This window comes from Parambassis ranga, chromosome 21, assembly GCF_900634625.1.
Source record: "Parambassis ranga chromosome 21, fParRan2.1, whole genome shotgun sequence".
NCBI classification, from domain to species: Eukaryota; Metazoa; Chordata; class Actinopteri; family Ambassidae; genus Parambassis; species Parambassis ranga.
Genome location: NC_041041.1, coordinates 11,824,855 through 11,851,192, shown reverse-complemented (window position 1 = coordinate 11,851,192; position 26,338 = coordinate 11,824,855). Strand labels below are relative to the sequence as shown.

At 40.2% G+C, this 26,338-nt stretch overlaps 2 protein-coding genes across 9 annotated transcripts in view; one reads left to right on the top strand and one right to left on the bottom strand.

The window, feature by feature from the left end:
* Nucleotides 1–627: 627 nt before the first annotated feature.
* Nucleotides 628–20,580, bottom strand: ppp1r9ala (protein phosphatase 1 regulatory subunit 9A-like A). Of its 7 annotated transcripts, none has more exons than XM_028393348.1 (21): nt 20,409–20,580; nt 18,085–19,885; nt 17,834–17,982; nt 10,501–10,633; nt 9,942–10,062; nt 9,492–9,596; nt 9,026–9,158; nt 8,223–8,381; nt 7,591–7,644; nt 7,002–7,231; nt 6,554–6,650; nt 6,346–6,472; nt 6,010–6,161; nt 5,163–5,490; nt 5,026–5,083; nt 4,853–4,924; nt 4,485–4,686; nt 3,928–3,972; nt 3,196–3,312; nt 2,208–2,396; nt 1,608–1,757 (listed from the first exon to the last, which is right to left on the bottom strand). In XM_028393348.1, the coding sequence occupies exons 2-21, from the start codon at nt 19,697–19,699 to the stop codon at nt 1,608–1,610; spliced, it is 4,236 nt and encodes a 1,411-aa protein (XP_028249149.1). In that variant the 5' UTR covers nt 19,700–19,885; nt 20,409–20,580. The 7 variants fall into 7 exon arrangements, with proteins under 7 accessions (XP_028249150.1, XP_028249145.1, XP_028249151.1 ...); XM_028393347.1 differs by having other exon boundaries at nt 17,834–18,246; nt 18,301–19,885; XM_028393343.1 differs by having other exon boundaries at nt 17,834–19,885.
* Nucleotides 20,581–23,114: 2,534 nt separating this feature from the next.
* The window catches only part of rapgef4a (Rap guanine nucleotide exchange factor 4a), a 28,167-nt gene continuing 24,943 nt past the window's right edge, over nt 23,115–26,338 (top strand). Inside the window, exons 1-2 of one of the 2 annotated variants that reach the window (XM_028393188.1) lie at nt 23,115–23,143; nt 25,312–25,481. In XM_028393188.1, the coding sequence (XP_028248989.1) occupies nt 25,414–25,481 (68 nt within the window). In that variant the 5' untranslated portion in view covers nt 23,115–23,143; nt 25,312–25,413. Of the gene's footprint in view, nt 23,144–25,311; nt 25,482–26,338 lie in introns of those variants that run through there. The other variant, XM_028393190.1, reaches the window with a different exon arrangement.

Sequence of the window (26,338 nt, the reverse complement as noted above, 5' to 3'; positions counted from 1 at the left end):
AGAATGTTAGACATTGACAGATAAAAAAAGTATTGACATGCCATCTAAAAACGTTTTTAACTTATTTTCTTTTCATTGTGATGGAAGCAATGAGATAATTATGAGGCATCACCTATGGGGTCAAACTGGCTTTAGTATTCTCTCATCTGTGAGAAGATTTAAAGTATTTGAGTGCTGTGACTGTATGATTAGGACTCATTTGGTAAAATAAGCTTCGCTTTTTGTTTGTTATACAAACTAGTACCTTAGTGGATCATGTTAAGTATAGAATACATGTTTCAGATAAATTATGTGAAAACAGCTCTATGCAAGTTGAAAAGACGTGGACAGCGTGTTGTGATATTTTTTTGTGTAGTGATGATTGAGGGCATTAAAATGGAAATGGTTGTGACTGTGGGACTTTGTGTCCTCGCTGGGCAAATGTTAACTCAACAGTGTCGAGTGTTGACTGGTTAAACTGGCATCAGGTTTCTAGAAGTGAATGTTCAGTATATCCCCTGTACACTGTCAGAAAAAAATGTGTTAGTGTTCAATTAAAGAGTGAGCAGACAATTATTATTGTCACACACACAGATTCTGTTGGTGTTGATTCAGGTGTGCACAGAGGTTGAAATGTAACGCTTGAGATAAAGTGAAAATCAGTTTATTGATGCTGCATGTACCAGGAAACAGAAAAAAAGAAAATCATATTTTTGCAGTCCAACATGTCATATTCTATACAGAACATGGAGTCATGCTTGAGAAGAAGACAGGAAACTCTTGGATTTAGCTGTGAACTCATTGTTCAGCCTCAAAATTCATTCATGACACGGCTTCCGCCTCACACAGGTCCTTGTCCTACCTTCTGACAGACCGGTGAAGTGTAGCAGACCTGCGTGCTGTGTATTTACATGCAGCATCATGGTACCATCAGAGTCAGGGACAACAGAGCAGCTTGTCCCTGCTTGTTTGTTGCTTTTCATTCAGCAAAAAAAAATGATGCCTAGCTATTCTACTCAGTAGAAAAAAATTAGATAGTATAAAATGAACAATGCTATTTAATTAAAAAAATGCAGTTAATAGGCACATGTATAAAACCTTTTTATACATTTAAAACCTTGTCGCCCTTTGAAGCTTAAAAGACAAATATAGTGCTTTTATCTGACCTGTACAATATCTGTTCCTGCACAGAGTTTAACATGGAAACAGGCATATCATATTAGCAAAAATATAAAATGCTATAAAAGCAGAATACATTTGATGTCCATAGGTAAATGTGTGCATGATCTGCAAAAACTACCAAACTTTAGCTTTATAGTGGTAAAAATGTTAGGTCACCTTTTTGGTCACATACCAAACACTTGATATTCCCCATTGTTCAGTTAAAATCTTAAGTTTGATAAAATATTTGGGGAAAGAAAATGATAAAAGAAACAGAAGCTGCATAATGAACATAAATCACAACTGGTCCCTCAGTCAGATCGTGGTTCTCCTGTTAGTCAGTGTACTGTGGCATTGACAATGTGATGTAAACCTCAGGAGACCCAAGACAAAAAAAATGTGTCTCATCATTCTGCATGATTAAGAACTTTATGAGATGCATGGATTCAGAACCCAGAGCTGATACCTCAGCAGACAGAGTCAGTAGTGACCGGCAGTTTCCCGCTGCGTCGACCCTCCTTCTCTCTTTTTTTCTCCAGCTTCTCCTGAGCTTTCCTCATTTCCTTCAGCTTCTTCTTGATAGTTGAACGGTCACTCTGACTCGACACCCCAAGAGCCTGAACAGAGGGGAAAAAAGCACAGATAAGAACACTAGAATATTTCAGAATTGTCATAACTTTTAGAAGTCTCGAGTGTCTGAACATTCAGTGGCAACAAGTAACCAAACTTAATCTCCAGAGGGATTTGTACATACAGTATTTCCACATTTAATAGGCTGAAAATGGCCGAGTTCAGTCACTTTTTTAAACATAAATGTAACCATGTGTTGATGTATATTTATAAAAGTTAGATATTCTATAAATAACTTTTACCATTCTGGTAAAAATGGTCATATGATTCCTCTTATTAATGTCTTCAACATGCTCTTCCTCACTCACAGAGAAGAATTATTTCAAGTACCCTCTGGCCACATGGTGGCAGCACAGGCTGAAGACTTACAATAAGAGCCACTTTTTTCACAGTGCTGCAACCTCAGTAATAGTCATTCAGTTTTCCATTTTCTTTACCTTCAACTTGTCACTATCCAGGTGCAAGAGCTGCTGTCCATCCACTCCCTTAGCTGTGAATTCAGGTGTGTACTGGTCCATGTTCATGCCCATCAACCAGTGACACACCTGCTGATTTGTCCATTCAGAGACCGGCCGGTTCTGCCACTGATATTCCTTTCCTGTGGCTACTGGTTCATCATCCAGAGTCTACAGAAGAAACCAATACCACAAACACATATTAGTATCATATATTTGTGAGTTTGATTTCCAATCTACTTTCTAAACATTTCTGTGCAGGGTACAGAAAAGTAATGTGTATAGGAAGATTCCACATTCATTACTCACAAGCAGTGCCAAGAAACACAGATTAAAGACACAGTCCAAAGATACATAGTGGACACCTTCAAATATTGTTTAGCCATGCTGATATCATGGGCAGTATGTGTTGATCAGTGTAATCTCCAACAGGCTTAAAATGTTTTGTCTGAATAACCGTTAACTTGTACACTGTATGAGTGGAGGAGATGCTGTAAAGCAATTTAAGCTTGGAGTGCTGGCTGAAGTGACACAAAGCCAACTATAGTAGTACTACAAGTTCTGCCGGTACACATTCCCCCAGGCTAGCACTGAGAAAACGAGCGTGCAATGACAGCAGAGTGCCAATACATTTTTGACAGACAATATCAGAAAGAAACAGATGGTGAATTATCACTGAGCAGACAGCAGGGCAGTTCACATTGTTCTGTGGTTTGCCAAAGCTTGTAAAAAAACATAACATACAAACTAACAACGCAGCTGCCTTATGAAAAGCTAAGCCACAAGACTCAGCACAAAACAGCTCTGACACACACACACATGCAGTCTTATATTCCCTCTCCATTCATGATTAAATCTGTGCTATGAAAGGGGGGCGAGGCTCACAGAGCATGCTTGAGAATGTCGCCTTTCAGCCGCATCAAGGCGTCCCACATGGCTTTTGTGACTGTGCAACAAGGAGAGCACTCACCTCGCTGGAAGAGAAGATTAAAGTGTGTGAGCGCCCAGACAGACTGGGTTCAGCAACTAACCCAGAGATGTCTGAACTGGGACTGGCAGGGTTAGAATCATCTATGACTGAAAAACTCTGGAACAAGTGGAAACAAGGAACGCATTTACTAAAACAACACATCATCACCACACAGCAGTTCTTCACTACAAGAGGCAAACAAACAAAACATCATGCGTCAGGGTTAAGTGGTGACTGTTCTATAAGGACTAAAATTATGGTGATTAGAACGTATTACAGTGCGGCTTCCCAAGTCAACAACTGACCATAATCTTCAATGTGTGGAAGAAGGTGAGGTCAGTATCTACTGTAAAGTAGCACACTACTCAAGCTGCCCAAAACAGACACCAGTCCACCACCAATGCTAGAGTAACAACTTCTAAACTACAACAACTAACATTATCAAGTCACACAAACACACACACTCCAGGTATGAGGTAATGTTTTTCACTAGTGGGATTTTCAAAGTTAAACTGGGTTAAATTTAGAATTAGGGTAATATTATTCATAAGTGCAAGTTCATTTCAACAAAGAGTGAGATTTGATTAAAACACTACCACATACCCACTAAACAATTAACAGTGAATGAGCCATAGGGTGTCAAAGGTGAGAATTACAAATCCAGAACTAGGTTAGTGATGCTCTACCATGTCATCTAGAATCAAAAGTGAAACAAAAATGTGTATACTGTACCAAATCTAATGAGCGACTGAATAAAGAGGACCAGGAGAGATTTGTCTGTTTGAAGGAAACATGTTTCAGAGAGATACCATAAAGCACATGGTGACAGAACCAAAATCATTTTCTATGTTGCGTCTCTTCTTGGTTCAGTCTTGAACTCATTAAACTGTATCATGGGAAGAGCAGCACAACTGTGGCCTGTGTGACAGTAAGTCAGGCTTTTCTCATTTGATGTGTCAGTACTTGCAAATTAATTGAAAAGCCACCAAATCTTTCCAGGCTATTTCTCTCTGACAGCAAAAACATGGTTCAGTTATGGCAATATCTGCGAGGTATTTGAAGCCTTGAAACATGAAACCAGCCTCACATCATGTGTCAAGGATAAACAATTTACAATTTTACAGCTTACTGTGTCTTTAACAGCAAACTAGCAGACTGAAGTGTTGTATCTCAGCCTCATTTATGTGGCAAGTAGAAACATTAAGGCTCCACTTTGTACAAATATTGTCTTCATCCTGTATATCCTGCATTTATTTTCACAGAAATTCACACCAAGCTTTATACTGTACCTTATTTTTGCGATCCTGGCTTTGCTCACTGCTGGTCTCAGTTGCAGCATAGGGCAGGCTGCTGCTGGAAGACGAAGGTTCTCTGTCTCTATCTCTGTCTTTGTCTCCAAACCAGGAGAAGGGCATACAAGTGGGGATGGAGGTCATCGAGTCTGCAGGAGACAGGTTCCCTCCAGATTCCTCAAGTAACTCTGCTGACCCCCTGGCCATCAAAGAAGCAAGGACATACAACTATAAATACACAAATGCGAAGGCCTAATATGTAGTTTGATAAAATCATTAAGATTAGATAAAAGAAAACACTGAAGCATGGGTCATCATCTTTTCCCATTATACAGAGCGTTGACTTCATGCTTGGTATAAGTTACCTGCTATCCAAAGATGCTCTCATTGCCTCCTTGTCATGTTTTTTTCCTTTGCCCCCTGATTTCCTCAGGCCCCTGTTGTGATCATCAATAACATTAATTCAGTTTGTTAAGAATTGGGGGGAATCTGGGGTAATAATAGCAGTGGTGTAACAATGACTTGTTTGGATACTTGCCCAAAGTCTGGAAATCGTCTTTTAGTTTTTCCTCCTGATGAAGGTTCATTTGACTCCTCTGTAACGACACAATGATAATCAGCCTGAGCAAAGAGCAGGCCTTCATATTCCAGGCATCATATATGGGCCTTGCATACCTTTCAGCTCTTTGCCCTTGCCTTTAGACTCTCTCTTCTTGACATTGCGCATGAAAACTGAGGGAGATTGTGGAGAGGAATCGTATTTTGGAGAGGACAAAGAAGGACTTCCACTGCTTTCAATGCTGTCTCCTTGTGACAGTGACAAGGACGGGCTGCTGGAAAGCTCTGCCTTACTCTTGGAGTCGTCTCTGTTCTCGCCTGAATCATTTTTGTGTCCTTTCTGAGGATAGCAGACAGGAACTGGGAGTGACAGACTCTCCTGTATAGACCTCCTCCTCCTGGGAGATTCCTGCTCCTCCTTCTCGTTGTCATCGTCTTCGGTTTCCTGTAGGGAGCAAACTAATTATTTACAAGGACAATGTAAGGAAGAGAGGATAAAAGCTATTTATACAAGCTTGGCCCCTGAGTTCTGATTGGCCATTTTTGGTGGAGACAAGAAAAAATAATCAAGGATGCTGCCCACTGTAATCTTATCTGTTAAGACAATTCAGCATTTTAGGAAAAGTTCTGCCGTCCCACAGTAGGTCACACCTGCAAACTCAGCTCCCTCTTTTTTAAGACGGAACAAAGCAAATCAGCCCCAGAATGAGGTACCGGTAATAGTATATCTGCATGATGCTAATACGGCACAAAATACCCTTTCTGTGACAGGGTGGTTCACAAAAACGTAAACATACGTTACAAAGTGTTGAGCCTTCCTATACAGATGGGAGGTGTTTTGTTAGCTTTGAATGTCACTTGAGTGTGACTGATCCCCACTGAGGTTTCAGGCCTCATGTTAACAGTCTCAAGTACAATTCAACTACATGTTCATCAAACAAACTAGCGGCTGTTACTTGCTGACCTGAGAGTGGCATGAAGCCCCAGCAAGGCTCTCCTTGAGTTTGTTCCGAGACGGAGGCTGCCGTTTGGCCCTCTGAGCAAGCAGGCCTTTTGCCCTGTGTGCACTGGTGTCCAAGCGCTCAGTTTCAGGGACCAACTCGCTCCAGTCTTGCTCTAGCAGGAAAAAACATGATAAATACACAGTGAATGCCCTATAGGACTCTGCACCTGCAATTTCCAGAAACTACAAGGGTTCAGCTGAAACTATGATGTGTACTTGTAAACGGTTTGCAGATCACACAAGGAAGGTGTGGTGTGTGTATTTCCAGTTTAATTAGGTTTGAGAAATTTAGCATACCTTGCAGTGAGTCAACAGACTGTGTATTGGTGATGGAGTCTTGGCAGCTTAGTCTGTCCTCTGCAGCAGAGTCACGACCACTTTGACACTCCACAACTGAAGTCCCACTGGACTCCAGGGCAGCTATCTGTGGACAAAGCAATCACACTCAGTGTCTCTAGCAGGTCTGTTGGTATACAAACATTTATCTTACAAAGTGGAATCTTACTCTGTTCTGCAAGCTCTCCAGCTGATCTTTGTACCACTTGTCTTTTTCATCTAGGATCTTTTTCAGTTCCTCCTCCTTCTTCACAAAGTCTATCTCTCTGGGGAGGAAATGAGGTAATGTGGTTCCCATCAGGCTTTTAACATGTAATCATGTCGAACGTTATTATCAACAAACTGCTTAATTTCACCCCCAAATATTTTTATTAGAAACTCTATATCTATCTAATTTGACTGTTAAAATATTTTGAGTAATGTCCAAGAGTTTAATTATTTTTTGTCTGAACAGACAAAGAGCTAAGAGTCCAGTTGCCTTGATTTAAACTTTTGGACATGACCTGAATGAATGAGAACATCCACAGACATCAAAAGTAATGACTTCCATCTTTCACCTCATTTCTATGTAAAACTTCAACAGCACTGAAGTGTTGGGCATCTCAGGACAAACTCACTTCTGCTGGTAGTCCTTGAGCAGTTTCTTGGCTTTGTTGTACTTCTTGTCCAGAGTCTCATACTGTGCCTGAGTCTCAGCTAGCTGTTCATTCACATTCTTACACACAGCCTGGGCTTCCAGCCAGTAATTCTCCAACTTCAGGATCTTGTCGTCGTTATCCTCAAGCTTCTGCTCAAGTGCAGATTCCCTGGCTTCCCACAATGATTTGTCCTCCTCTGATGCCCTAAGCTGTACAAAGGCAGTAACATGTTGTAAGGATGAGGTGACTTTATTTGGCAGGGTCACTGGCAGTCTGAAAGACTGTCTGGTTGTTACCCATTGAATTAAAATATAATTTAGAAAAATCAGGTTGTACATTTTGTTTAATTTCTTAAAAAATGCTGTGTCATTATTATAACTTAAATTGGGAACCCTCAATTTCCCCAAGGGAACATCTTTAGAGGGTTAAGTATGCTTCTATGTATCTCCATCTCTCTATAGATATAGTTTTAAATGTATTTGGATTAATTTTCACTCAATGTGAAGACATAAAATTATAATATTACACTTTGTTATGTTATATAGATGTTATATGAAATACACCATACCTTTTCCCTCAGTTGACTTATCTCAGCTGTGGCAATGCTGTGTTTGAGCTGCAGCTGTGAGGGGAAAAATTAAATCAAATGGATACACTTGTTAACATTATACTGTACAGTTAGTATATATCCACATAAGGAACCCAGGGTAGGTGTAGGGTGGTATTTACAGGAGCAGCACCCTTACCAGCCTCTTACTATCACTTTTTGTGGTGTCATTGTAGTCTAGGCTCCACTGAACGTCATCTGTGGCATAATAGGCCAACAAAGTGTGCACCTCCCTAGCTATTATTTTCTTAATCTTTATTTAAAGTTTTTCACAAACATAAGTACAGTAACACAAAGTTAAGCGTTACAGCCTAGAAAGAGGGTAATAGGGATAGGTTCTACAATCTCAATTGCCCAAGGGTTCTTCTAGAGAAACTCCTGTATCCAAGAGGAAGATGTTTCCCCTCTGAGTAGCCTCATCCGTTTTGCTGTTCTTAAAGCCACTTTGGGAAGTGGGGAAATGTCTTCAGAAAACCACGATGAGTCCAGCTGCTTCTATTTCTCTTTCTCTATGATATAACATGACCTGGATGAATGGAAGTCTTTGAGAAACATCTGTTGATTCTAAACTGCCCAATATTGATGACTGATACCTCTTTGAACCTGAAGGCCATCTGAGAACTGTCCATGTTGGTCGGCATAAATGAGGCCTCTGAATCAGGTAGCTCCAACACCTCTACGTTTCGCCCTGGAGAGAAATTGGACCCCAGAATCCGCTCATCCAGGCCGTCCTCTTCCTCATATCGTTCGTCCTGAAATACATCATACATGGCATAACACTCCCCACAATTCACTAGAGTCTGAAGACTCAATACAGCATACCCAAACAAGTACATTCTCTGTGGATAACAACACTATGAACACACCCTTTACAGAACCACAAATAGACTCTGTCCACACAGAAAGCTGTGCTATTCTTCTTTGACTGCTGTAGTAAAATCCAACACACATTCCCTGCTTAATATCTGTGTTGTAAATGCAGTCTGACTTGTGGCTGCTTGAACTTCAAAAAGCAAACATTTCACAACTCTGGCAGACAGATGGCAGCTGAATGAACGGCTTCCAACACAGCAGAATAGTGACACATGGCTTACTCACAGCCAGCTGCTCATTTCCTGGTTAAGCAGAGTGGGATTGCAGTGGGTGTGACAAAGGGGCAACTGCTGTGCTCATGTCACAATAGTATTGTCTAAATGACTATTTTCTAACATGGAAAGATTTTTTTTCTGAAAGCTCTAAAACATTTGGTTTTACATTTCCACAGCACAACTCTGTCATGGCAGTATCTTAGATCTGTTCACATTACCATATGAATCATTCCCTATCTCTTCCATATCATGTATACAGCATAGGCTTAAGAATCGACTTCTGAGGTCATGATGACCAAAGGGCTCACCTCCTCTGTTGAGTGTTCATAGGGGTCATCCAGATGTTGCTGCCGCTGCTGGTTCTTCTCCTGCTCTAGTGTCTCACTTATAAGGCGGGCTACCTCACTCTGCGTACCTGGCTTCTCTCGACCAATCAGGAACCTGTTTTTTGATTTGATTTGTTAGTGCAGTGTATCACATTTTACATGTTGCTTTAAAATACCATACTGCAGAACCTCTGTTGTATCTTTTTCCACCACTGCTGAAAATGCAAATTTAGTGATGCAGTTTAAACCTGACCTTGTTGTGTGTGGGTGTTTAATTTACCTATGATAAATAATTAACATGCCACAAAACTTTGTGTAGCCTTTTTAACATGAAAGAAAAAACACCTTCATATACACTCCAATGACTCATTAGTGTGGAATAAGAGCAGTACATTCTTATTATCAACAAGGCTGTTTACAGGGTCAAGATGATGAGCTTTGAACTGACCTCACTCTGCCCTTGGTGTTCTTTAGGACTGTAGCTGCAAACAGTTGCGTGACTCCCACCAGGCTAATACCATCCACCTCCACTATCTGGTCATTCACCTGTATGCTAATGAGACAGAAGATAGTGGTTACAAAGCTTTTCCATTGAAGAGTTTTGCATCCCATTCAACATGCAGCTGTGACTAAAACAAATCTAAAAATGTCTGGGAAACAAGTGTTTTCTTTAGCTTCCTTGTGGAGATATAAATAGATTGGGATATTTGTGCAATGTATGTCACTTGAGGAATGAGGAATTTAAACCAACTGTATACAACCAGAAGCATGCACACACACTTTGTACACTACAGAGTGTACACAGAGAGTGTTATAGTAAAAACATTATGACTCTATTGTAAGTGAAGATTCAAGTGGATTATTACACAAATAGGAGGGTGACAGTACTCAAACTCACCGCCCATCATTTTCAGCTGCTCCTTGTTCAGTTATGGTCTTTACAAAGATGCCAAGCTTTTCCAGACCCTGGTCAGCTCCCACTCCCATTCCTATGATACTGATACCAAGTCCATTGTCTCCTAGGCAGAGAAATTACACAGATTTTAAAGAATGGGTAAAATGAACTGCAACAAACTGAATTTCACACTTATATTTAAAATATGCTTTTCACATGGCTACATCATGTTTGATTTGGTTCTGTCCCCTTCACCAATCCCAGTGCATTAGTGGACTACCTCACCAGTGTGTCTGTCTTAAGTGTTTTTAGCAACTCCTGTCCTTGATGTTATATTGATTTTTTTTATTTTTATTTAATGCAGGGATTGACTTCTGAAAAGCTTCATGCTGTGGTACATTTAGTAGAACCACAAGCACCTTCTGATATAATTATTACTAGGGAATTTAGTGGTATATGTTAAGCATATATATAGAAAGGTTTTTCCGTTTATGTAAACTCAATCTTTTGACAGAATTACAAAAACATACATAGAAATGTATTTTTGTCTTCTTATGCCTACCTTTTTCAATCTCCACAGGGAACACATCCATCTTCTCCACTCTCTTCTCCAGCTCATACTCTGCAGAGGCTGCCACTGGGTCAACGTCGTCATTGCGCCGATCATATTCTTCATTGCAAAAGGTACTGAAGACCTGCAATGGTCAAGACATTAAGTGTATAGACTTGATTCAGTAACAGAATCTACTGTCTTTACCAAGTGGTTAAGAAGCCAACATATTGTTGAATAGCATTTACAATATCTGCACAGGCATGAGCATTTCACATAGTTTTTTATGTCAGCGAATCTAAAATTGGTAGACATTGACTGTGTGAGAGGAACTTTAGTTTGCTAAGAAATATGAGGTACCGGTTTACTACAATAGCAAAGCTGCTGATTGGCAGTAGAAACGTTAATGATTATTTGGACCCATTTAATAAAAATGTGTTCTTTATTTAAGATATAACCTACTTATTCCAAAAAACAGAATGGAAAATATACCCCTACGTTTTTAAGAAGCTGCTAACATTTCATTCAGGCTTCCCCAATTGCTGGAAGCATCCCAAAGGCCTTTTTCTGGTTGCAATTATGAAGGCACACACACGCTGTACAGAGAACATGAGCACCGTGAAAAGTAGGGCACAGCTGGGGAGAGCTAAGCAGTGGATGTAGCAAATATCAATATTTGGAGGTGAAAAGTGTTGTCAAAACACATTAAAAAGAATATATAGATATATATATATATACATACACACACACACACACTATAGTATACTATAAATATTTATTATTTCACCTCCAAATATTTGCTACATTCACTATATAAAGGACACACAAAAAATGCAAATCTCTTATCCTTTAGTTATGCAGCAATACTAACACACTGTGCCATTTACCTTGAATACCACAGATACCACCATGCAGAAATGGCATTCATAATCCACTTGAAAGTGAGTGCTACCATGTCAGGCATTAAATGGTCTAGGGATCACCATCTGTGGGAACCCCCTTACTACATCGTGTAAAGTTCATTAAGATCAGGTTGAAAACAAAGCTCTTGGCACAGTAATAATTTTATTATTGCTATATTATTGCTGGTTGTCTCACACACTTTTAGGCTAAAATATTGTAAAGAGTCAAAAAACACACAAATTCAGTTTTGTTGTTTGATAGCATGTTGATACAAAAAGTTAAGAGTTGTGCAGACTCCCTTGGTGGATAATGCCTGTTTAGGAAGGTGAACCAAACAGAGTGCTGGTAACATTAACCCCATGCTTGGTCACAATCTGTCTGCATCTTGGTAGTGCCAATGTGATGCTGGCATCATTGTCAAAACTGCACCAAACAAGCGTCACTAAATAAATAAATAACAAGCATGCAATTAAATGCAAGCTCTGGCAGCTTTTAGTGCTTACCAAATGCAAACAAAAGAGATCCCTCTGAAATTAAATAGACAAGATGAGCAGCAAGGCTGAACATGGAGAGAGAGAAGAAAAAAAAAAGAAAAAAAGAATGTAGCAGTATTCCTTCCCCTTCCCTTATAAATATTACTACTGATATTGGTGTCTTTGGAAGTGTGTCTGAGTTAGATTTTGACCAAAGATCAATCCCACTATCTTTGCAAAAAAAGTCACATGCAGTTGGTGCAAACCTTGGTTTTTTTAGAATATTGACAGGCACAGGATGAGTTTGTGATATTAACTTTAAATTCTAGGAAGACATTATTCATTATCTAGAAACTTAAACGACACCATGTAGACACATGTAGTCGAAGCAAACCTATGCCATTTCTTTAACTCCTCCTATGAATATTAAGCCGTTTTCTAGTTAACAATTTTGAATCCCTTAAAGTCATTAAGCCCTTTCTTAGAGTTGTGAGAAGTGCTTTAAATGGCCTCTATATAGATGGAATGCCGAAAATGAATGAAGAATGCAATAAATAAATGTAAGCGCTATATATAAAAATAAGAGAAAATGGCAATAAAAAAAGAAAAAAGACTAAAGGATTCAACTGAGGCTGATTAAGACATATCATGTGGTTGTGTGATGTAATCAAATAAACATTTATACTCTAGGCAACAGTCTAAGGTCTTAATCCTGCAAGATGACAAGTCTTGAAGAATGAACCAGAAGCAATCTCCTCCTCCCTCTGTCTTTCCATCTCTTCACTATGTAACATTTGGATGAAGCCCAAACAGTACAGATAGTAAGTTTCCAGAACAACTCACTAAACTCTCCATTCAATCTGTCAAAATAAATTACCATAACTATTTCTGTTTTACAAAATCCCACCGATTATCAGATATATGTAACAAAGAGAAATCTAATTTTGCTATCTGTGAAACAGGATGTACTGATGTACTAATTGTTTGCAGGTACCTTACCCAAGTAGTGCCCCCATATATTCACTCTTGTAGCTCTGTAGCTCAGGGAGGAATGCTGTTCATGGGGCCTCAAACATCAACCCAAGAATACCTAACTCTAAACCTTTCCTTTATAGTTTACACTGGAACAAGCGTATCGTCATAGTTTCACAATCTATAACCATTTGCCCCTTTACTAAAAAGTGGTAAATGAGGCTATCCACATAGTATTTAAGAACACAACTTTAAACTTGACAAACTTCCCTGTATCTTTAAAATAATACTGCATTTCTGTTACTAACTAACATGAAAGCCAATCTATAAATAGGACAGACAAAGCTTATTAGCTTCTAAATTACACAGTTAAAATGGACTTGTAGAATTAGAGCAGACAGAAATTTCATTAAGCATAAAAGATGTGTTTTAATTTAGACTTTGGAGAGTTTAGTAATTAAAGGTTGAAAATGTAGGTTAATAGAATACAAGGAGCACCACTGCCTCCTGTGCTGTGACATTAGCAAAGTAGCAGTTTGGCTTCTTCTCTCTACCTTCCCCTAATCTCTGTCTGACTTTCTTGTTGCCATGGCCTTGTAGGCCGTTTTCAAACAATGTTCTGTTCTCTGCTGAAACATAATCACTCAACTGCTGTCTTCTTAGCAAGAAAGACAGAAATCAATCTCTTTTTAGGCTCTCCCTTAAGAGTAAACAACCTTACACACAGATAACTGTCTCCAGTGATCAGACTAACCCTAATTTTCATGTAATGTTCAGCAAATGCTCAGTTTAAAGATCACTAAAAGAAACATACTGCATTAATAAGACAACTGACTTTAACCAGTATGGCACACCAGAGAAAACAGAAAATCATATTTCCATTTCTACCTATACATTTGCTCTCAGCAAAGTGTGTGGGCTTTTCATCCATCTTCTACATCTGTAGTGGTCTGCCCTGTCTGTCTGCTCACATGTACACACCCACACTGAAACCCTTTCCATCTTTCCCCAACTCCCCTCCATACAACAGAATACCAGTGTGGGAAATGAGTCAGCAGCTGTGAGGGAAAGCAAACCAGAGAAACCTCTTGCCAAAGCAGAAAAATGAGGGCTGACCACTGGATTGAGAGACTTTATAATATAATTGGGCCGACCAAAAGACAACAAATCAAAACATGCTGTCAGAGTGCGCTGGGGTAGTGGTGGTGGCCTGGCACAGATCACAGAGTAATTAGAAAAAACACATGGGGTCCAGCTTTTAGATCCTGTGCAAACACGAGAAAAATGACCAAAATATATATCTAGTACTTTCTGTGTGCATGCTCCTAAAATGATTAACACACCATAGAGGTCACACTGGTACAATGAAGCTCATTTTTCTTTAATCCTCAAAGTGTAAATATAAGACAGCAGGAAGGGGTGGAGCCCGAGAAGAGCAGAGAATCATACTGGAGTCATGTTTCCAAAACATGGAGTGGAAACATGAACAGGTTGGACAGGTTTGTTTATGAATGTTTTACAAAAATAACTTTGTCCCGGAAGTGCTGCTAAAACACCTACTGGCTGTTTACTAGCAGTAAAAACACATTGTTATTGTCTGTAATCATATATGAGACAGACTGAGGAAATCAAACAAAGATTCATTCCACGCCTCGCTGTTCAATGAACAGCATTGAACTGACTGCATTAGTATTCTGCAGTCTCGTTAGATAGTCACACACTAACCCAGGTGGCTGGAGTGAACTCAAGATCCTTTCTGCCAGTAGGATGAGGGTGGAGCCATGTCGGATGCATTCCTTAGCAGAAGACCCATCTTGGTTAGTAAGTGGACAGCATAACACTAGTACAGGATGGGCTGGCTGCAGAGGGCAACATCTAAATATGTGGTGTGCCCAGTTTGCTTTAATAATGCAAAATTCAGGTATATGGGCAGGGGACATGTGAAATGTGTACAGATACTTCACTGCAGGCCTAGGACATATTAGACTAGCACAGAGACGAGCATGCTTTGACAAATATGAACAGAATAGATATCAGCAGAGTAAACAAAGGAAGAGGTGCTGAATTCTTTTAGTTACCGTACAAAGAACTGTACAATCCTCGCACCACACCCTGTGTGTTTAAGAACAATGTGGTCACTTGACCAAAATCTGCTGGTGGCAAATCTGCAAAGGGGCAAAGCAGCAGGTACAGATCCCAGTCAAGAAACTTTAAAGATACTATTATGGCTGTTATTTAACTAATATTCCAAATGTCCCTGTATACAAAATGACAAACTCCTTAGATATAGAACTTCCTTGGAAATTACTATAATCTTTGTCCCCAAGAAGATAACACACCTAGTGCTGGAAGCGTTAATCATTTAGCTACTTCTGGCTTTTTGCCGTACTACATGGTTAAGGGAGAAAAACTCGGGTAGATGCAAATTTATAAACTGCCAAACACAAGTCATGTAAGACTGAAAAGTTTTTTCCAGTGTGGACATGCCTGTACACACCAACACTGCATTTATTAGCAGTTACCAGGGAAATAACTTCTATTCTACAAAGAACAGGGATATAATTTAAAGCAGTGGTGCAATATTTGTACAGCCAGAGGGTATCACAAACTGATATAATGCCCTACTGAAGTGTCTTTGTGTGACCATATATGCAGAGGAACCTTCTCAAAAAACATCATGTATAATGTGCAGTGCTATTTTCAACAAAGTTTATCTACAAATTATATTTAATGCATTATGTAATGGCCGGACTGGATTAGAAACCATATTTTATTTCTTTTCAACCCTGACAAACGTGATACATGCTGAGACTCTGTGTCCCTTTTACTTCACAAAGAGGACCTTTCTTCCACACAGGACACCTCCTCTGTCAAGGAGACTCAGGTTACTTAGGGACCTAATCCTGTTGTGCACTGGAGGCACAAAGTACTTCCTGTCTCCTAGTCAGCTACAACTAAAGTGTGCTCATTTCCAGTGCCAGTTCTGACTAGTAGACTGTGGAGTGATGTAGTGCTAGCAGGAGGTTTTAGTTGGCAAGCCACAGGTAGAAATGTTGGGTGAGGGACATTTGTGTGATTTAATTACCTTAAAACTCCAACTAGTTAACACTGAACCCATGGTTTCGAAAAATCAGTGTCTTTTCCCTTGTAGAGATTCTTGCTTTTTTATAAATAACACACAGTCAAAAGATATAACTAATTAATCCATGTAAAAATAGCCACATTATTGTACTTGAAATTTTAAATCATAAATATAAACTGCCGGTATGTAGTAAAAATAATTTCATTTGCAGCCCTACACTCCAGTACCACAATTTTTACATCTCAAGTTTTATGCATACCTTAAAACAGTAGACACATTATAGTAGCATGAACACCGTGTCCTGGAGCCAGCCCTAAGGATGTACACCTTGGATTCAGTTATTCTGCGCCTCACCTGTGGAACAACCTTCCTGAATACCTGAGCTCTGCTCAGTCACTTTAAGTCAGGCCTGAAAACACTATTGTTTACTGCAGTGTTCTCTTAAATTGTCTAACTGCACTCTTCTCATTTGATTTTATGTTTTTATGATTTTAATTTCATTCCATTCAAAATGTTTTTATTCTGTAATTCCATCCTATGTGAAGCACTCTGAATTGCCTTGTGTGTCAATGGTGCTATACAAATAAACCTTGCCTTGCATATAACCTTTCATGTTAACAAATTTGTATCAGAGTGGTTGTAACCAGGATGTGAACTGCAAAAATAAGGAGACAGTCTAGTATAATGTTGTGATATGTGAATACAAAGCCGTGTTTTTATCTGTCATAGCTCCACTTTGAGCAGATGTGGTCTACTGTTGTTTTTGTCCACTAGACTCCAGGTCAGCTTCTGGTCCTGTCTCCCAGGACCCCCTGCCAGGATGACTGGGACAGGGAGGGGGGCCCACACCCTGAGATAACAGTACATTTTAAAGGCCTGGATAAACACTGACCTGTACGGAAAGCACTGAAGTGACTTGTTTTCCATGTTTTAGTGAAAGTTGATTAGATAGTTATGATGGGATACGTGTGGTGGAAGATACCACTTTTACTTGCAGCACCACACAACTAAAAACACACAGAGGCAATGTTTACAATGACGCGGTGATAAAGGAGAGCTTGAAAATTAGATTACAAATCTAGACAATATATTACATGGATATTATGAATGTACAGGGATTGTATTACAGAAAACTACTAACTGTAAAACTCTAATTTGAGGTCTTCTTGGAGATATCATTGCCTTGTGTAACTTACATGACTGTCAAATTACACATACCTTACATTATACATTTTATCAAGGTGTATCCTTACAAATGAATAGATTATTAAAAAGCAGAATTTCTCCAGTGGCAGCAAGATGACTTAGCCATGATCTGTGGTAGTTCATACTGGTGATTAAAACCCCTGAATTCCTATGTTAAAATAGTAAAAAGTAGTCACCAGAAAAGTAGCATGTAGTCCAAGATCAGGGAGGAACATGGCTGAATGAGAAAAAAAATTCCCACCCAGCCCACTGACTCAGAGGTAGTCTAAAGTTTCAGGTGTCTACCTCGCTGCAGCTCTTGTTCAGCTGTGGCCCTGCTCTCACAGGCTCTTGTGCAAAGTCAACATTATTTCCAAAAATACCACAAACTATGATACAACCTTTCAACACAAATTTCTCCCCCTCCAGGAGATGAGGCTGTCACACTGTGTGCCTCCCTGCTCACCAAGATTAGATACACCATAGTCTAATGGGTGGCAAAGCTTGTCTGATGATACAGTGCTGCAGCTGTGACGTCAACAAGCCCAACAAATGTGTTCATTCTCAGCCCCCACTAATTCGTCTTGTGTCTGCTGGGAAACACCCAGAGAAGACACAATTGCTGAGTCAGTGAAACAGTGGTGTATAATCAAGATGCGGTGCAATGTGTTCTAGGTGTTTCAGTTGATCAACAGTGCTTCAAATGTACAAAAAAACATAAAGTACTTACCAGAATGGGTTCTGTGGAGAACTTGATTTTCCTCTTTACAGGAGGTTCATCCTCCTCTGACAGACCTGGGGCCTCATAACAGTCATCATACTCCTTATACATTTGATTCTCCTCCTCGTCTTCTTCCTCCATTGCCTCCTCCTCCTCCTCTTCCCTGAGGACCTGGTCTACATCCCTGTCATCCACAAATGCTGCGTTCTCAATACCACACACTACTGGAGATTCTCTATCCACCTGCTCCTCCAGCTCACCCTCCTCCTCCTCTGCTGCTTCACCGTCTTCATCACAATCTTCATCAACCTGGCTCACAAGTACACTGTCTTCCTGTCTCTCTTTTTTCAGTCCAATATCCTTTTTATCTTCCTGGACTCTACCTTCAGCCACAGTCTCAGCTACTGTTTGTGCCTCTTTTGTGTCATCTCTTGATATGATGTGACGTGCTGGGCCACAGTTCTGTTTTCCTGCTGGAAAGGTTCTCTTCAGGTCTGACTGCCCCTTTTGCTCCTCAAAAACATTATCTTCAATGTTTTCATCCTCATTCTCTTCACTCTCTGAGGACTCATTCTGAACTACTACCAGTTCAGCCCGTACCATACCCACCCCTCTGGATTCCGGTGAAGAGGTCTGGCTGTGTACCACAGTGTCATTACTCTTGGCCTTTTCAGAGTATTGGAGTGTGCTGGCATTCTGAAAGCCACTAGCTGATGGTGAAGGCTGCTTTACATCCCTTGGGGGTGGACTTTGTGGTGTGCCTTCATCACGACCAGCAGATGGCCGACTAAATACATCACCAGATGATGGGGAGCTCTTGTAGCCTTGGCTAAACTGGGTTGTTTGCTCTGTTGAGAGAGGCTTGTGAGGGGCATCAGCTGTCAAGGAAATAGATTTAGATGCTGCCTTGTTAAGCGGAAGCGTTGGTTTAGGCCCAACATTAGACCCTGGTGAAGTTGGTTTGTTATCTTTATTCCTGTTAGTGGTATCACTTACAACTGAGGAGTCAGAGGCATCTCTGACAGGAGAAGTGGGTTTGTGTAAGCTGTCCTTTGTTGAAGAGGTAGGCAGTATGTGTTCAGTGGTACTGTGCTGTTTGGCAGACAGCAATTCTCCTTTTGCAGCAGCTGTGTTGTCTTCTGAGTCATTCTCAGCCATGTAATTCTCCAACCGCTTTGACATAGGCCCTGCATTCAGCGACGCTCTAGACGTGTGCCTCGCCATCTCGCCATCAGCCTTCTCATCCTCTTGGCTCTTGACTGTTGATGTAGCCGTTTGCTCTGATTTGATAGTGGTTTCTGAGCTCCCTGAAACTCTCCTTGTGTTTTTCCCTTCGTCAGAGGCGCTTCCAAGGGACAAGCGATTTACTACTCTGTTCGGAGACTGCTTTTCAGTTGCAGGCTGCTCTTTGATTCCCCTTTCAAAGAGTTTTCTTGTCACAGAAAACTTCTCTGCCAAAGCCACTTTGTCAATCTCAGCATCTTCTCCCTTGGGTGTTTTATCTAAAATGTTAGATTCTGGGCTTGTAGCATTGTTGAAATTAACTCTGTGAGTGCTGGCTGGAAACGGCACCTTGGGTGGAGACACCTGGGGCACTTCAGACTTTAGGGTCACCTTCCCCTCTTGACACTCCTGCTGCTGACAATCCATTTGCAGGAATATGTTTTTTATCTTGTTCACTCTGGTCCCAAAAGGCCTCCCCCTTGAGTCCTCCCGGGTGTCAGTGGATCCATTTGCAAACGTTTTGGATGTGCCTTCAGATTTTGGACCATCAAAGGTGCACTTAATGGCGTGGAAATCAGACTTGTATGCATTTCTGTGTGGAGACGCGCTCCTCAGGCTCCTCTCGCCTCCTTTGCTCTCTGCTTTGATCATTTTTCCTTGTGTATGTGCTGTAGCTGTACTTCTGAAAAAGCCGGGATTGGAGAGAGAGACTGAGAGAGTTACAGTGTTTGTTGGTGCACTCCTAGTCCTCCGCGACTTTATGCAACCGGTGCCATGGGTCCGGCGGAGATTTTAAGAAACAATGCTGTCTCAATTAAACAGACTCAGCACAGTCATCTGAAGAGAGCAAACGGAACGTATTTAGAAATCGTATGAACTCACAATCCATAAATACAGATACTTATATTATCTTATTATATATTAATCATTTCAAACCAAGTTAAAATAACCATGTTCTCTTCATTAAAACATCTACATTTAAAATCAAGACTGAACATGTAACGTGAACTTTTGGCTAACAACTTAAAGGTTAGCATGCAATTGGACGGGTGCCTACTAGCATAAGCTAACGTTAAGCCAAACTTGTTACCTTCTAAAGTAACTTTACTTGTGAACTTGTATTTTATTCAACTAAACTGCTTAAACAGCGTGCTGGTAAAGCCAACAACAGATAAAGAGACAAACAAAGTTCAACTCAGAGGGCCAACAGTTCAATAAGACCGAGTGTTAGTGTCTCAGTCTCAACAATTCATTGTGGCACTTCAACTACGAGCCTTTGAAAATGTTCCGAACACGCAACACCGAACACAGCCGAACACACAACACCACACAAAGCTAGACAACTTTCCGAGATTCTCACCTCGTAGTTGCTTCATCGTGTTAGACGCCAAAAAAATCGCCCAACGTCCCAGCTTTACAGTATCAAAGTTGTCCCTTTTCCGTGCTCACCGCCATCATTCCCCGCTCCGGCAGCGTTTTCCTGCCTCCTCTTCGCACTTCCAGACCTGCCGTGGGGATGCGCGCGCACGAGCCAGTCTGCGCGCTGCACCGCACCGCGACCGGGTGACCGGGAGCGCGCACACATTCCAGGGCTGACTGTAACCCTCCACTTCTCCTCCTCCTCCTTCGCCCGTTTATATTTCTCCACACACACGAGGGGTTGTCGGAGAAAGGCGTGGGAACAAGCTCATACCCTATATCAAAGCTCTGTACGGTCAAAAGTCCACACCTTAAAATGCAAAAACAACTCAGGAGAGAGATCAATTGCACTGCGCATGTTCAGCAACCAAAGCTGTAAGAAGTGAATTCCTGCAGACAAAGAAAGGGGCCTTTCCTCACTTGCTGCTTTTCCACTATTCTGTTCAATGGTCTCAATGAGTGACTGCTAATGTAATATGTTACACATTAAGTTCAGTTTGGTTGTCTCAATAGAAATACCACTGGAGCTGTAAAACCTAATGTCTTTTTTGGCCAGGTGAAGGGTTACTTTTGCTGGAAAGTTAAAGCTCAGAAGGTGGGAGTGTGGGGTGAAAGAGGTAAGAGATTTAAGAAGATTAGTTACATTATGTAAACATTAAGACCCTTTGTTTCTTATCCAGCCCCTAAATTCTTATATTTTGACTATTCTTGTTTTGGATCTGTGTGCTTTTGGTCTTGGAGAGCATAAAACCCACACACACACACTTAACAGTCCACATAATGGAACTCTATGGTAACACTACCTGCTATGCATGGGGAATTGTGAAACACAGAGCAGGCATCTGCATTCTTAGAAAGATGTCATCAGCAACAGAGTGAGTTTAAAGCATGAGTGAAACATTATTATTATTTAAATGCATGCAAAATGTTTTTAGAACTGTACAGTGAGACAACTTATATGAAGGATCAAAATATATATTGTGTTGAAGTAACCCAACATATTTTAATATCATGCTCACACTGAGTGAGAGAATATGTTTAGAACTAAGGGCCTCTGCAACAGTTTAAAGGAGTGTAGTTCAGTAACATAAAGTGAGCCAACTCCTTTGTTGAGAGTATATATGACCTCAATAAATATAGGTCACCAACAGAGATCTTATACCTTTTATACCTCTAGCTCTGGCTGCAATTAGTGTTTTGGGACATTTTGTAATTGTTTTCATTTCTACCTCATTGTGCTCAAATCCCATTGAAGTGATTCCACAGAACAACTGAATTAATATATATGTATGAAAAACATTTAACCACAATGCATATAGCTTTTTTCTTGCCGTTCATATTTAAAATCAGGTCCCGTCCCCAGAGAGCCACACTGTGGATGTTAACTCTTACACTGCTTAGCTGACATCTGTCTGTGCCTGCTATAGTTTGATCCAAAAAGCACAAAAGACCAACTGTTTTTGCCTGAATGAGGACATTTATTCAGATTTCCTCAGTGGATAAGAACCTACATTGCAAAAATATCATCCTGTCAAACTGACCTAGGAAGCAGAAGTGGGAAATCTCCACCCTATGGATAGTTATTTTAAATGTCTTCACAAAAATTAGAGTTTGTATGATAAATCTGTTTATACATGCCTCGACATATATTATCTATATTTGTAGTTATAAACATATAGTTGATCAATATGTATACTTTATAAACAGTCTTTAGCAGGCATGATTGCAGCAGAAAGGATCATTATGTAACAAAATGTGATGATAGTAATTATTGATAAACAGGAAGCAGACTGCAGAAAGAGGCTTAAACAGATGGTGATCTAATTATCAGGCATGTTATGTGTGCTTGGTATTTTCCTTTAGTTGCCTAAAGTCCCATTTACATTTTTAATTGAACAAAACATGAAACATTAAACACTCATTATTGAGTTTTTTCCCCTGTATAAGAAAGCCTTGGAATTGATTATTAGTGTCTATTATGAGCATTAAAAATGTTTTGTACTTTGGGTTATTTTAAGCCTTCGCTGTAAATTGGTGTCTTAAAACATTCAAATCTTTGGAAAGAATCCAGGCCTGAGGCATTTCCTCTGGAGTTATCTCCCGTCACATTCCATCTCTGTCATCTGATATGTAAAGTTTTATCTTTTTAGCCCTTTATATGTGCACAGTTTATGTAGATTGTTTATTTATTTTTCAGTGCAGCTTAAAGATGTGCTCATTTTTTGGATGAAAATCTGGATTTTGGCTGCTTTGTCTTGCTGGGGCACACACTTCAAAAGAGAACATGCATTTAAACACCATACTCTTTGACTGTACCATTATTAACTTTACTCCTACATGATGTCTCAAAATAAGAAGAGACCAATCCAAGTTTGACGCTGAACATACTTTGTTTGCATGAGTTCTACATACCAGCATAGCAAATATCTTTTCGAATGCCCATCACTACTTTAAATTGTGCTGTATTGTGCACATGAGGGCTGCATGTGTCCATGTGTTTACCATTTCCAGCTCGCAGGAGCATCTCCTAGCAACTGTTGGTCTGAGAAAGCCATGTGCACACAGTCAGCGCACTTTGGCTAACATGGCCCACTTCAGGCGAGCCAGTGGTCACTATAGCAACATTTCAAACATCACCAAGTGAGCAGGGAAAGCCAAGTGGAAAAAAAGGAGCAGGTGAGTGGCCAGTGGAACCTTTGAGACAATGTCTTAAACTCTGTCCAGTTATGTACAACTAGTACCACAAGTACCACAGTGTCTCTCTTTTCCACTGAAGTGCTCTTCAGTGTTTTTCTACAATATTATAGTACAGTGTCTGCTGCTCAACCACTTGTGTGGGCATCGAAGTGTTTTAGAAACAAGGACATTTGTAGTGTTACTTTGTTGTATCTCTGAGAACAGTAAGGTACTGTGACTGAACTGCTGTAGCAAAGGTGCAGTGCATGTTGACATCTTCACACATTGTTATGTGTTGGTCTGTTGCTGTTGTGAGTTGGTGGTATGCAGGATTACAGGAATGTGTGTTTGGTGTGGTGCATGCCCTGGCCTGAACACAGTCTTATCCTATTGGTTTTAGAAGAGTGGAGCGACTTAGAAGAATACAACAGGAAGTGGCTGCTCGTTCTGATGGAAACATGGGCCGATAAACATCTTACACTGGACAAAGTTTCAGTATTTTAATATAAATGTAAACGTTTGTCTTCAAACTAAGATTTTAAAAGTATGATGTATTCAAAGACAAAGTAAAATACTTATTGCACAGGCCTCTCTCTGCATAAGGAATGAATCATTTTGGTGCCTTTATCAAAAAAGAATTACAGGGAAAATGCTGCCATCTTGCTGCAGATAAGAGTAATACCTTTTGATTCAAATTATTAAAATCTATTAAATGAAGTAGTGATATAAAAAATAAATTACATTAAGCTAAATTATCAGCAAACCTCTGCAGTATTATGACAGGTTAAGGCAGAAAATTAATACAAATATCATTACATTCAACACAAAATCTTAGTTATGAAGTGGTGAAAAGGAAAAATGTAGTGATAGAGGCATACAACTGGGCAAACAAATGGTTTCACAGACAGCATTTCTACAGCCACCGTGGCTCCTTCTGTTGTCAAGGTAACAGAGGGAGACCGCAGACCCTTTCATTATGTGGCCCCTTGTTACAAAGCATTATTTTCTCATGGCCATTAAGGAAACGTTAACACTTTGATAAAACACAAGCCGTTATTGTCTACACAAAGAACAACAGGGCCCGGTTGCACTCAGTTAAAGCAGCCATTTAACTCCACGGCCTTGGGTGTCTGTGATTCTTACTTGAGTCACTGTATACTCCTGCTAAGGTCACGGCCATGCCCTCCATCTCCCCTTTGCAACAGTATGCTAATGTCCTGCAGCAGAGAAGTCACTTTTTGTGCTGACAGGCCACTTCATGAAAGATGCAGCCACAGTCCTGCAGGCAGCTGCCAGTAACACTGTGACCACTGTTAGCAGCTGTGCATCAGTCCTCAGCTCAGATCCTTTCTTTAATTTACACAGCAGTCTTGTAAATGGTGCCTCGTTGTATCAGGTCATTCAAATGTGGAACCTGTTGGATGTTGTATATCATAGCTTTGAAATCTGAATCACATTTTGTCTGAAAAGAAAAAGCTCTTCTTGGCTTCACATGTATTCATTTTTCCTCCTGAGTGAACCTCTGCTGTATGATGCTGCTGCAGGTATAAGCTGGCTGGTGTGGGCTGTCAGGAGTGAGTGAAGTGTGGTGAAGTTAGTTTAAGGTTGGATATTTAACAGACATCCACTCCTGTCCACCAGCTACACTTAGGAACTATCAATATATTACACACTGAACAACACAAAACTGTTGTTCATGGTGACCTGCAGATATGAGTAAAAATATAAAACGTTTTTTTAAATTAAATAATTGTATTATTAGCTATTTATTTAGACTACTATTTTTTCAATGTATTCCATGCAATAAGGCTCAGTGACAAATAAATATTATCAATACATTTTTTTCATGTAATTTAAAACAGAAACCCTCAAATTCAATAAAAAAAAGTGTGTCTCATTTGTGTCTTGTAACATAATGAGGCTTGGGTTTGGTGTTTTTTTTTTTTTTTTTTTGGCAAAATGAATTAACCAGAGCATTAAAGATTACAAGAGTCCAACTTTGTCTTAGTTTATAAATCATAATTTTCACTCACATCTTCAGGTCAGCATGAACGTGTGGAAATTGGTTTGTTGTCCCTCAGTAGGTAATTTATCGATGGCCCCTAATGAGGCTGTTGGACAGGGAGTGCATGCCAGCCGAATATCCATCCTAAACCTGTCTTCAGCAGGGTAGCGAGTGAAGGTGGGTGAAGCTGTTGTTGGTCCAGCCCTCTCCTCCTTCTCCTCCCCCTCCACCTCCGCAGCAGCATCAGCAGCAAGAGGATCGCAAGATGGTAGCAGCGCACACTTCTTCGCATTCGTCGGAATCTGCAGAGTGGACTATCTGTCTGGATAAAAGGTAATCCATTTTAAGCACGTCCCTGCGTTTATACCTGCTCATGTCAGGCTCGGCGACACCCGCGTTTTAGATTTTTTTCCAGAAGGATTTGGGCGCTGTTGTTTCTGTTTAGCTGCAGTGACACATTGATGGAGACTGAATAGTTTTAATTTCCCAAAGGTACGGCTGCATCACAGCTTGATTTATATACTGAAAGGTGAGGTTACCGGTCACATGGGACCACAGGTTAATACATTGTGACCTCACTGTCCGGCTGGACACAAACCATCACCACACTCAGCTGTAGCTTCAGGGGGACTGACCAGTGAAAGCAAAAACTATAGTCCAAGTACTAGATGCTATATTAACTAAACACGTGTTTAAACAGTTTGTTAAACGTTCACTTGAAGGTTTTTTGTCTCCTTTAGGGGCTCAGGTTACTCACACTAATGTTTAATGGTTACAGGTGTCCTAACTGTTAGCACACACCTGCCTGTATCATTCACAGTCACAGTAGTTAAAGTTCTTTATTTCATCTTAAAAATCTGTAGCCTTCTTTCTTCTCCACTCCCCCATCTTTCTGCCTGTCCTGGTCTCCAGCAGGTGGGTCATGAGCCTGGTCTGCCACCACCAGGTTTGGTAAAGTGGCACCTGACAATTGTATTCATATTATTATGGTTTCTATTTATTTCGAAAGGCCTCAATAGCCACTTGCCTTCATATATCACATTCTCTTTAAATTAATCAATTAATCATTATTTTAAGAGTAAGTGGCACAAAGGTCTCAAATGCAAATACTAAACTCAACTGCAACTGAAATGTGATGCTTCTGTCTTTCCTCTAATATTGTAATTTTCTCATTTTTGCATATTGATTAT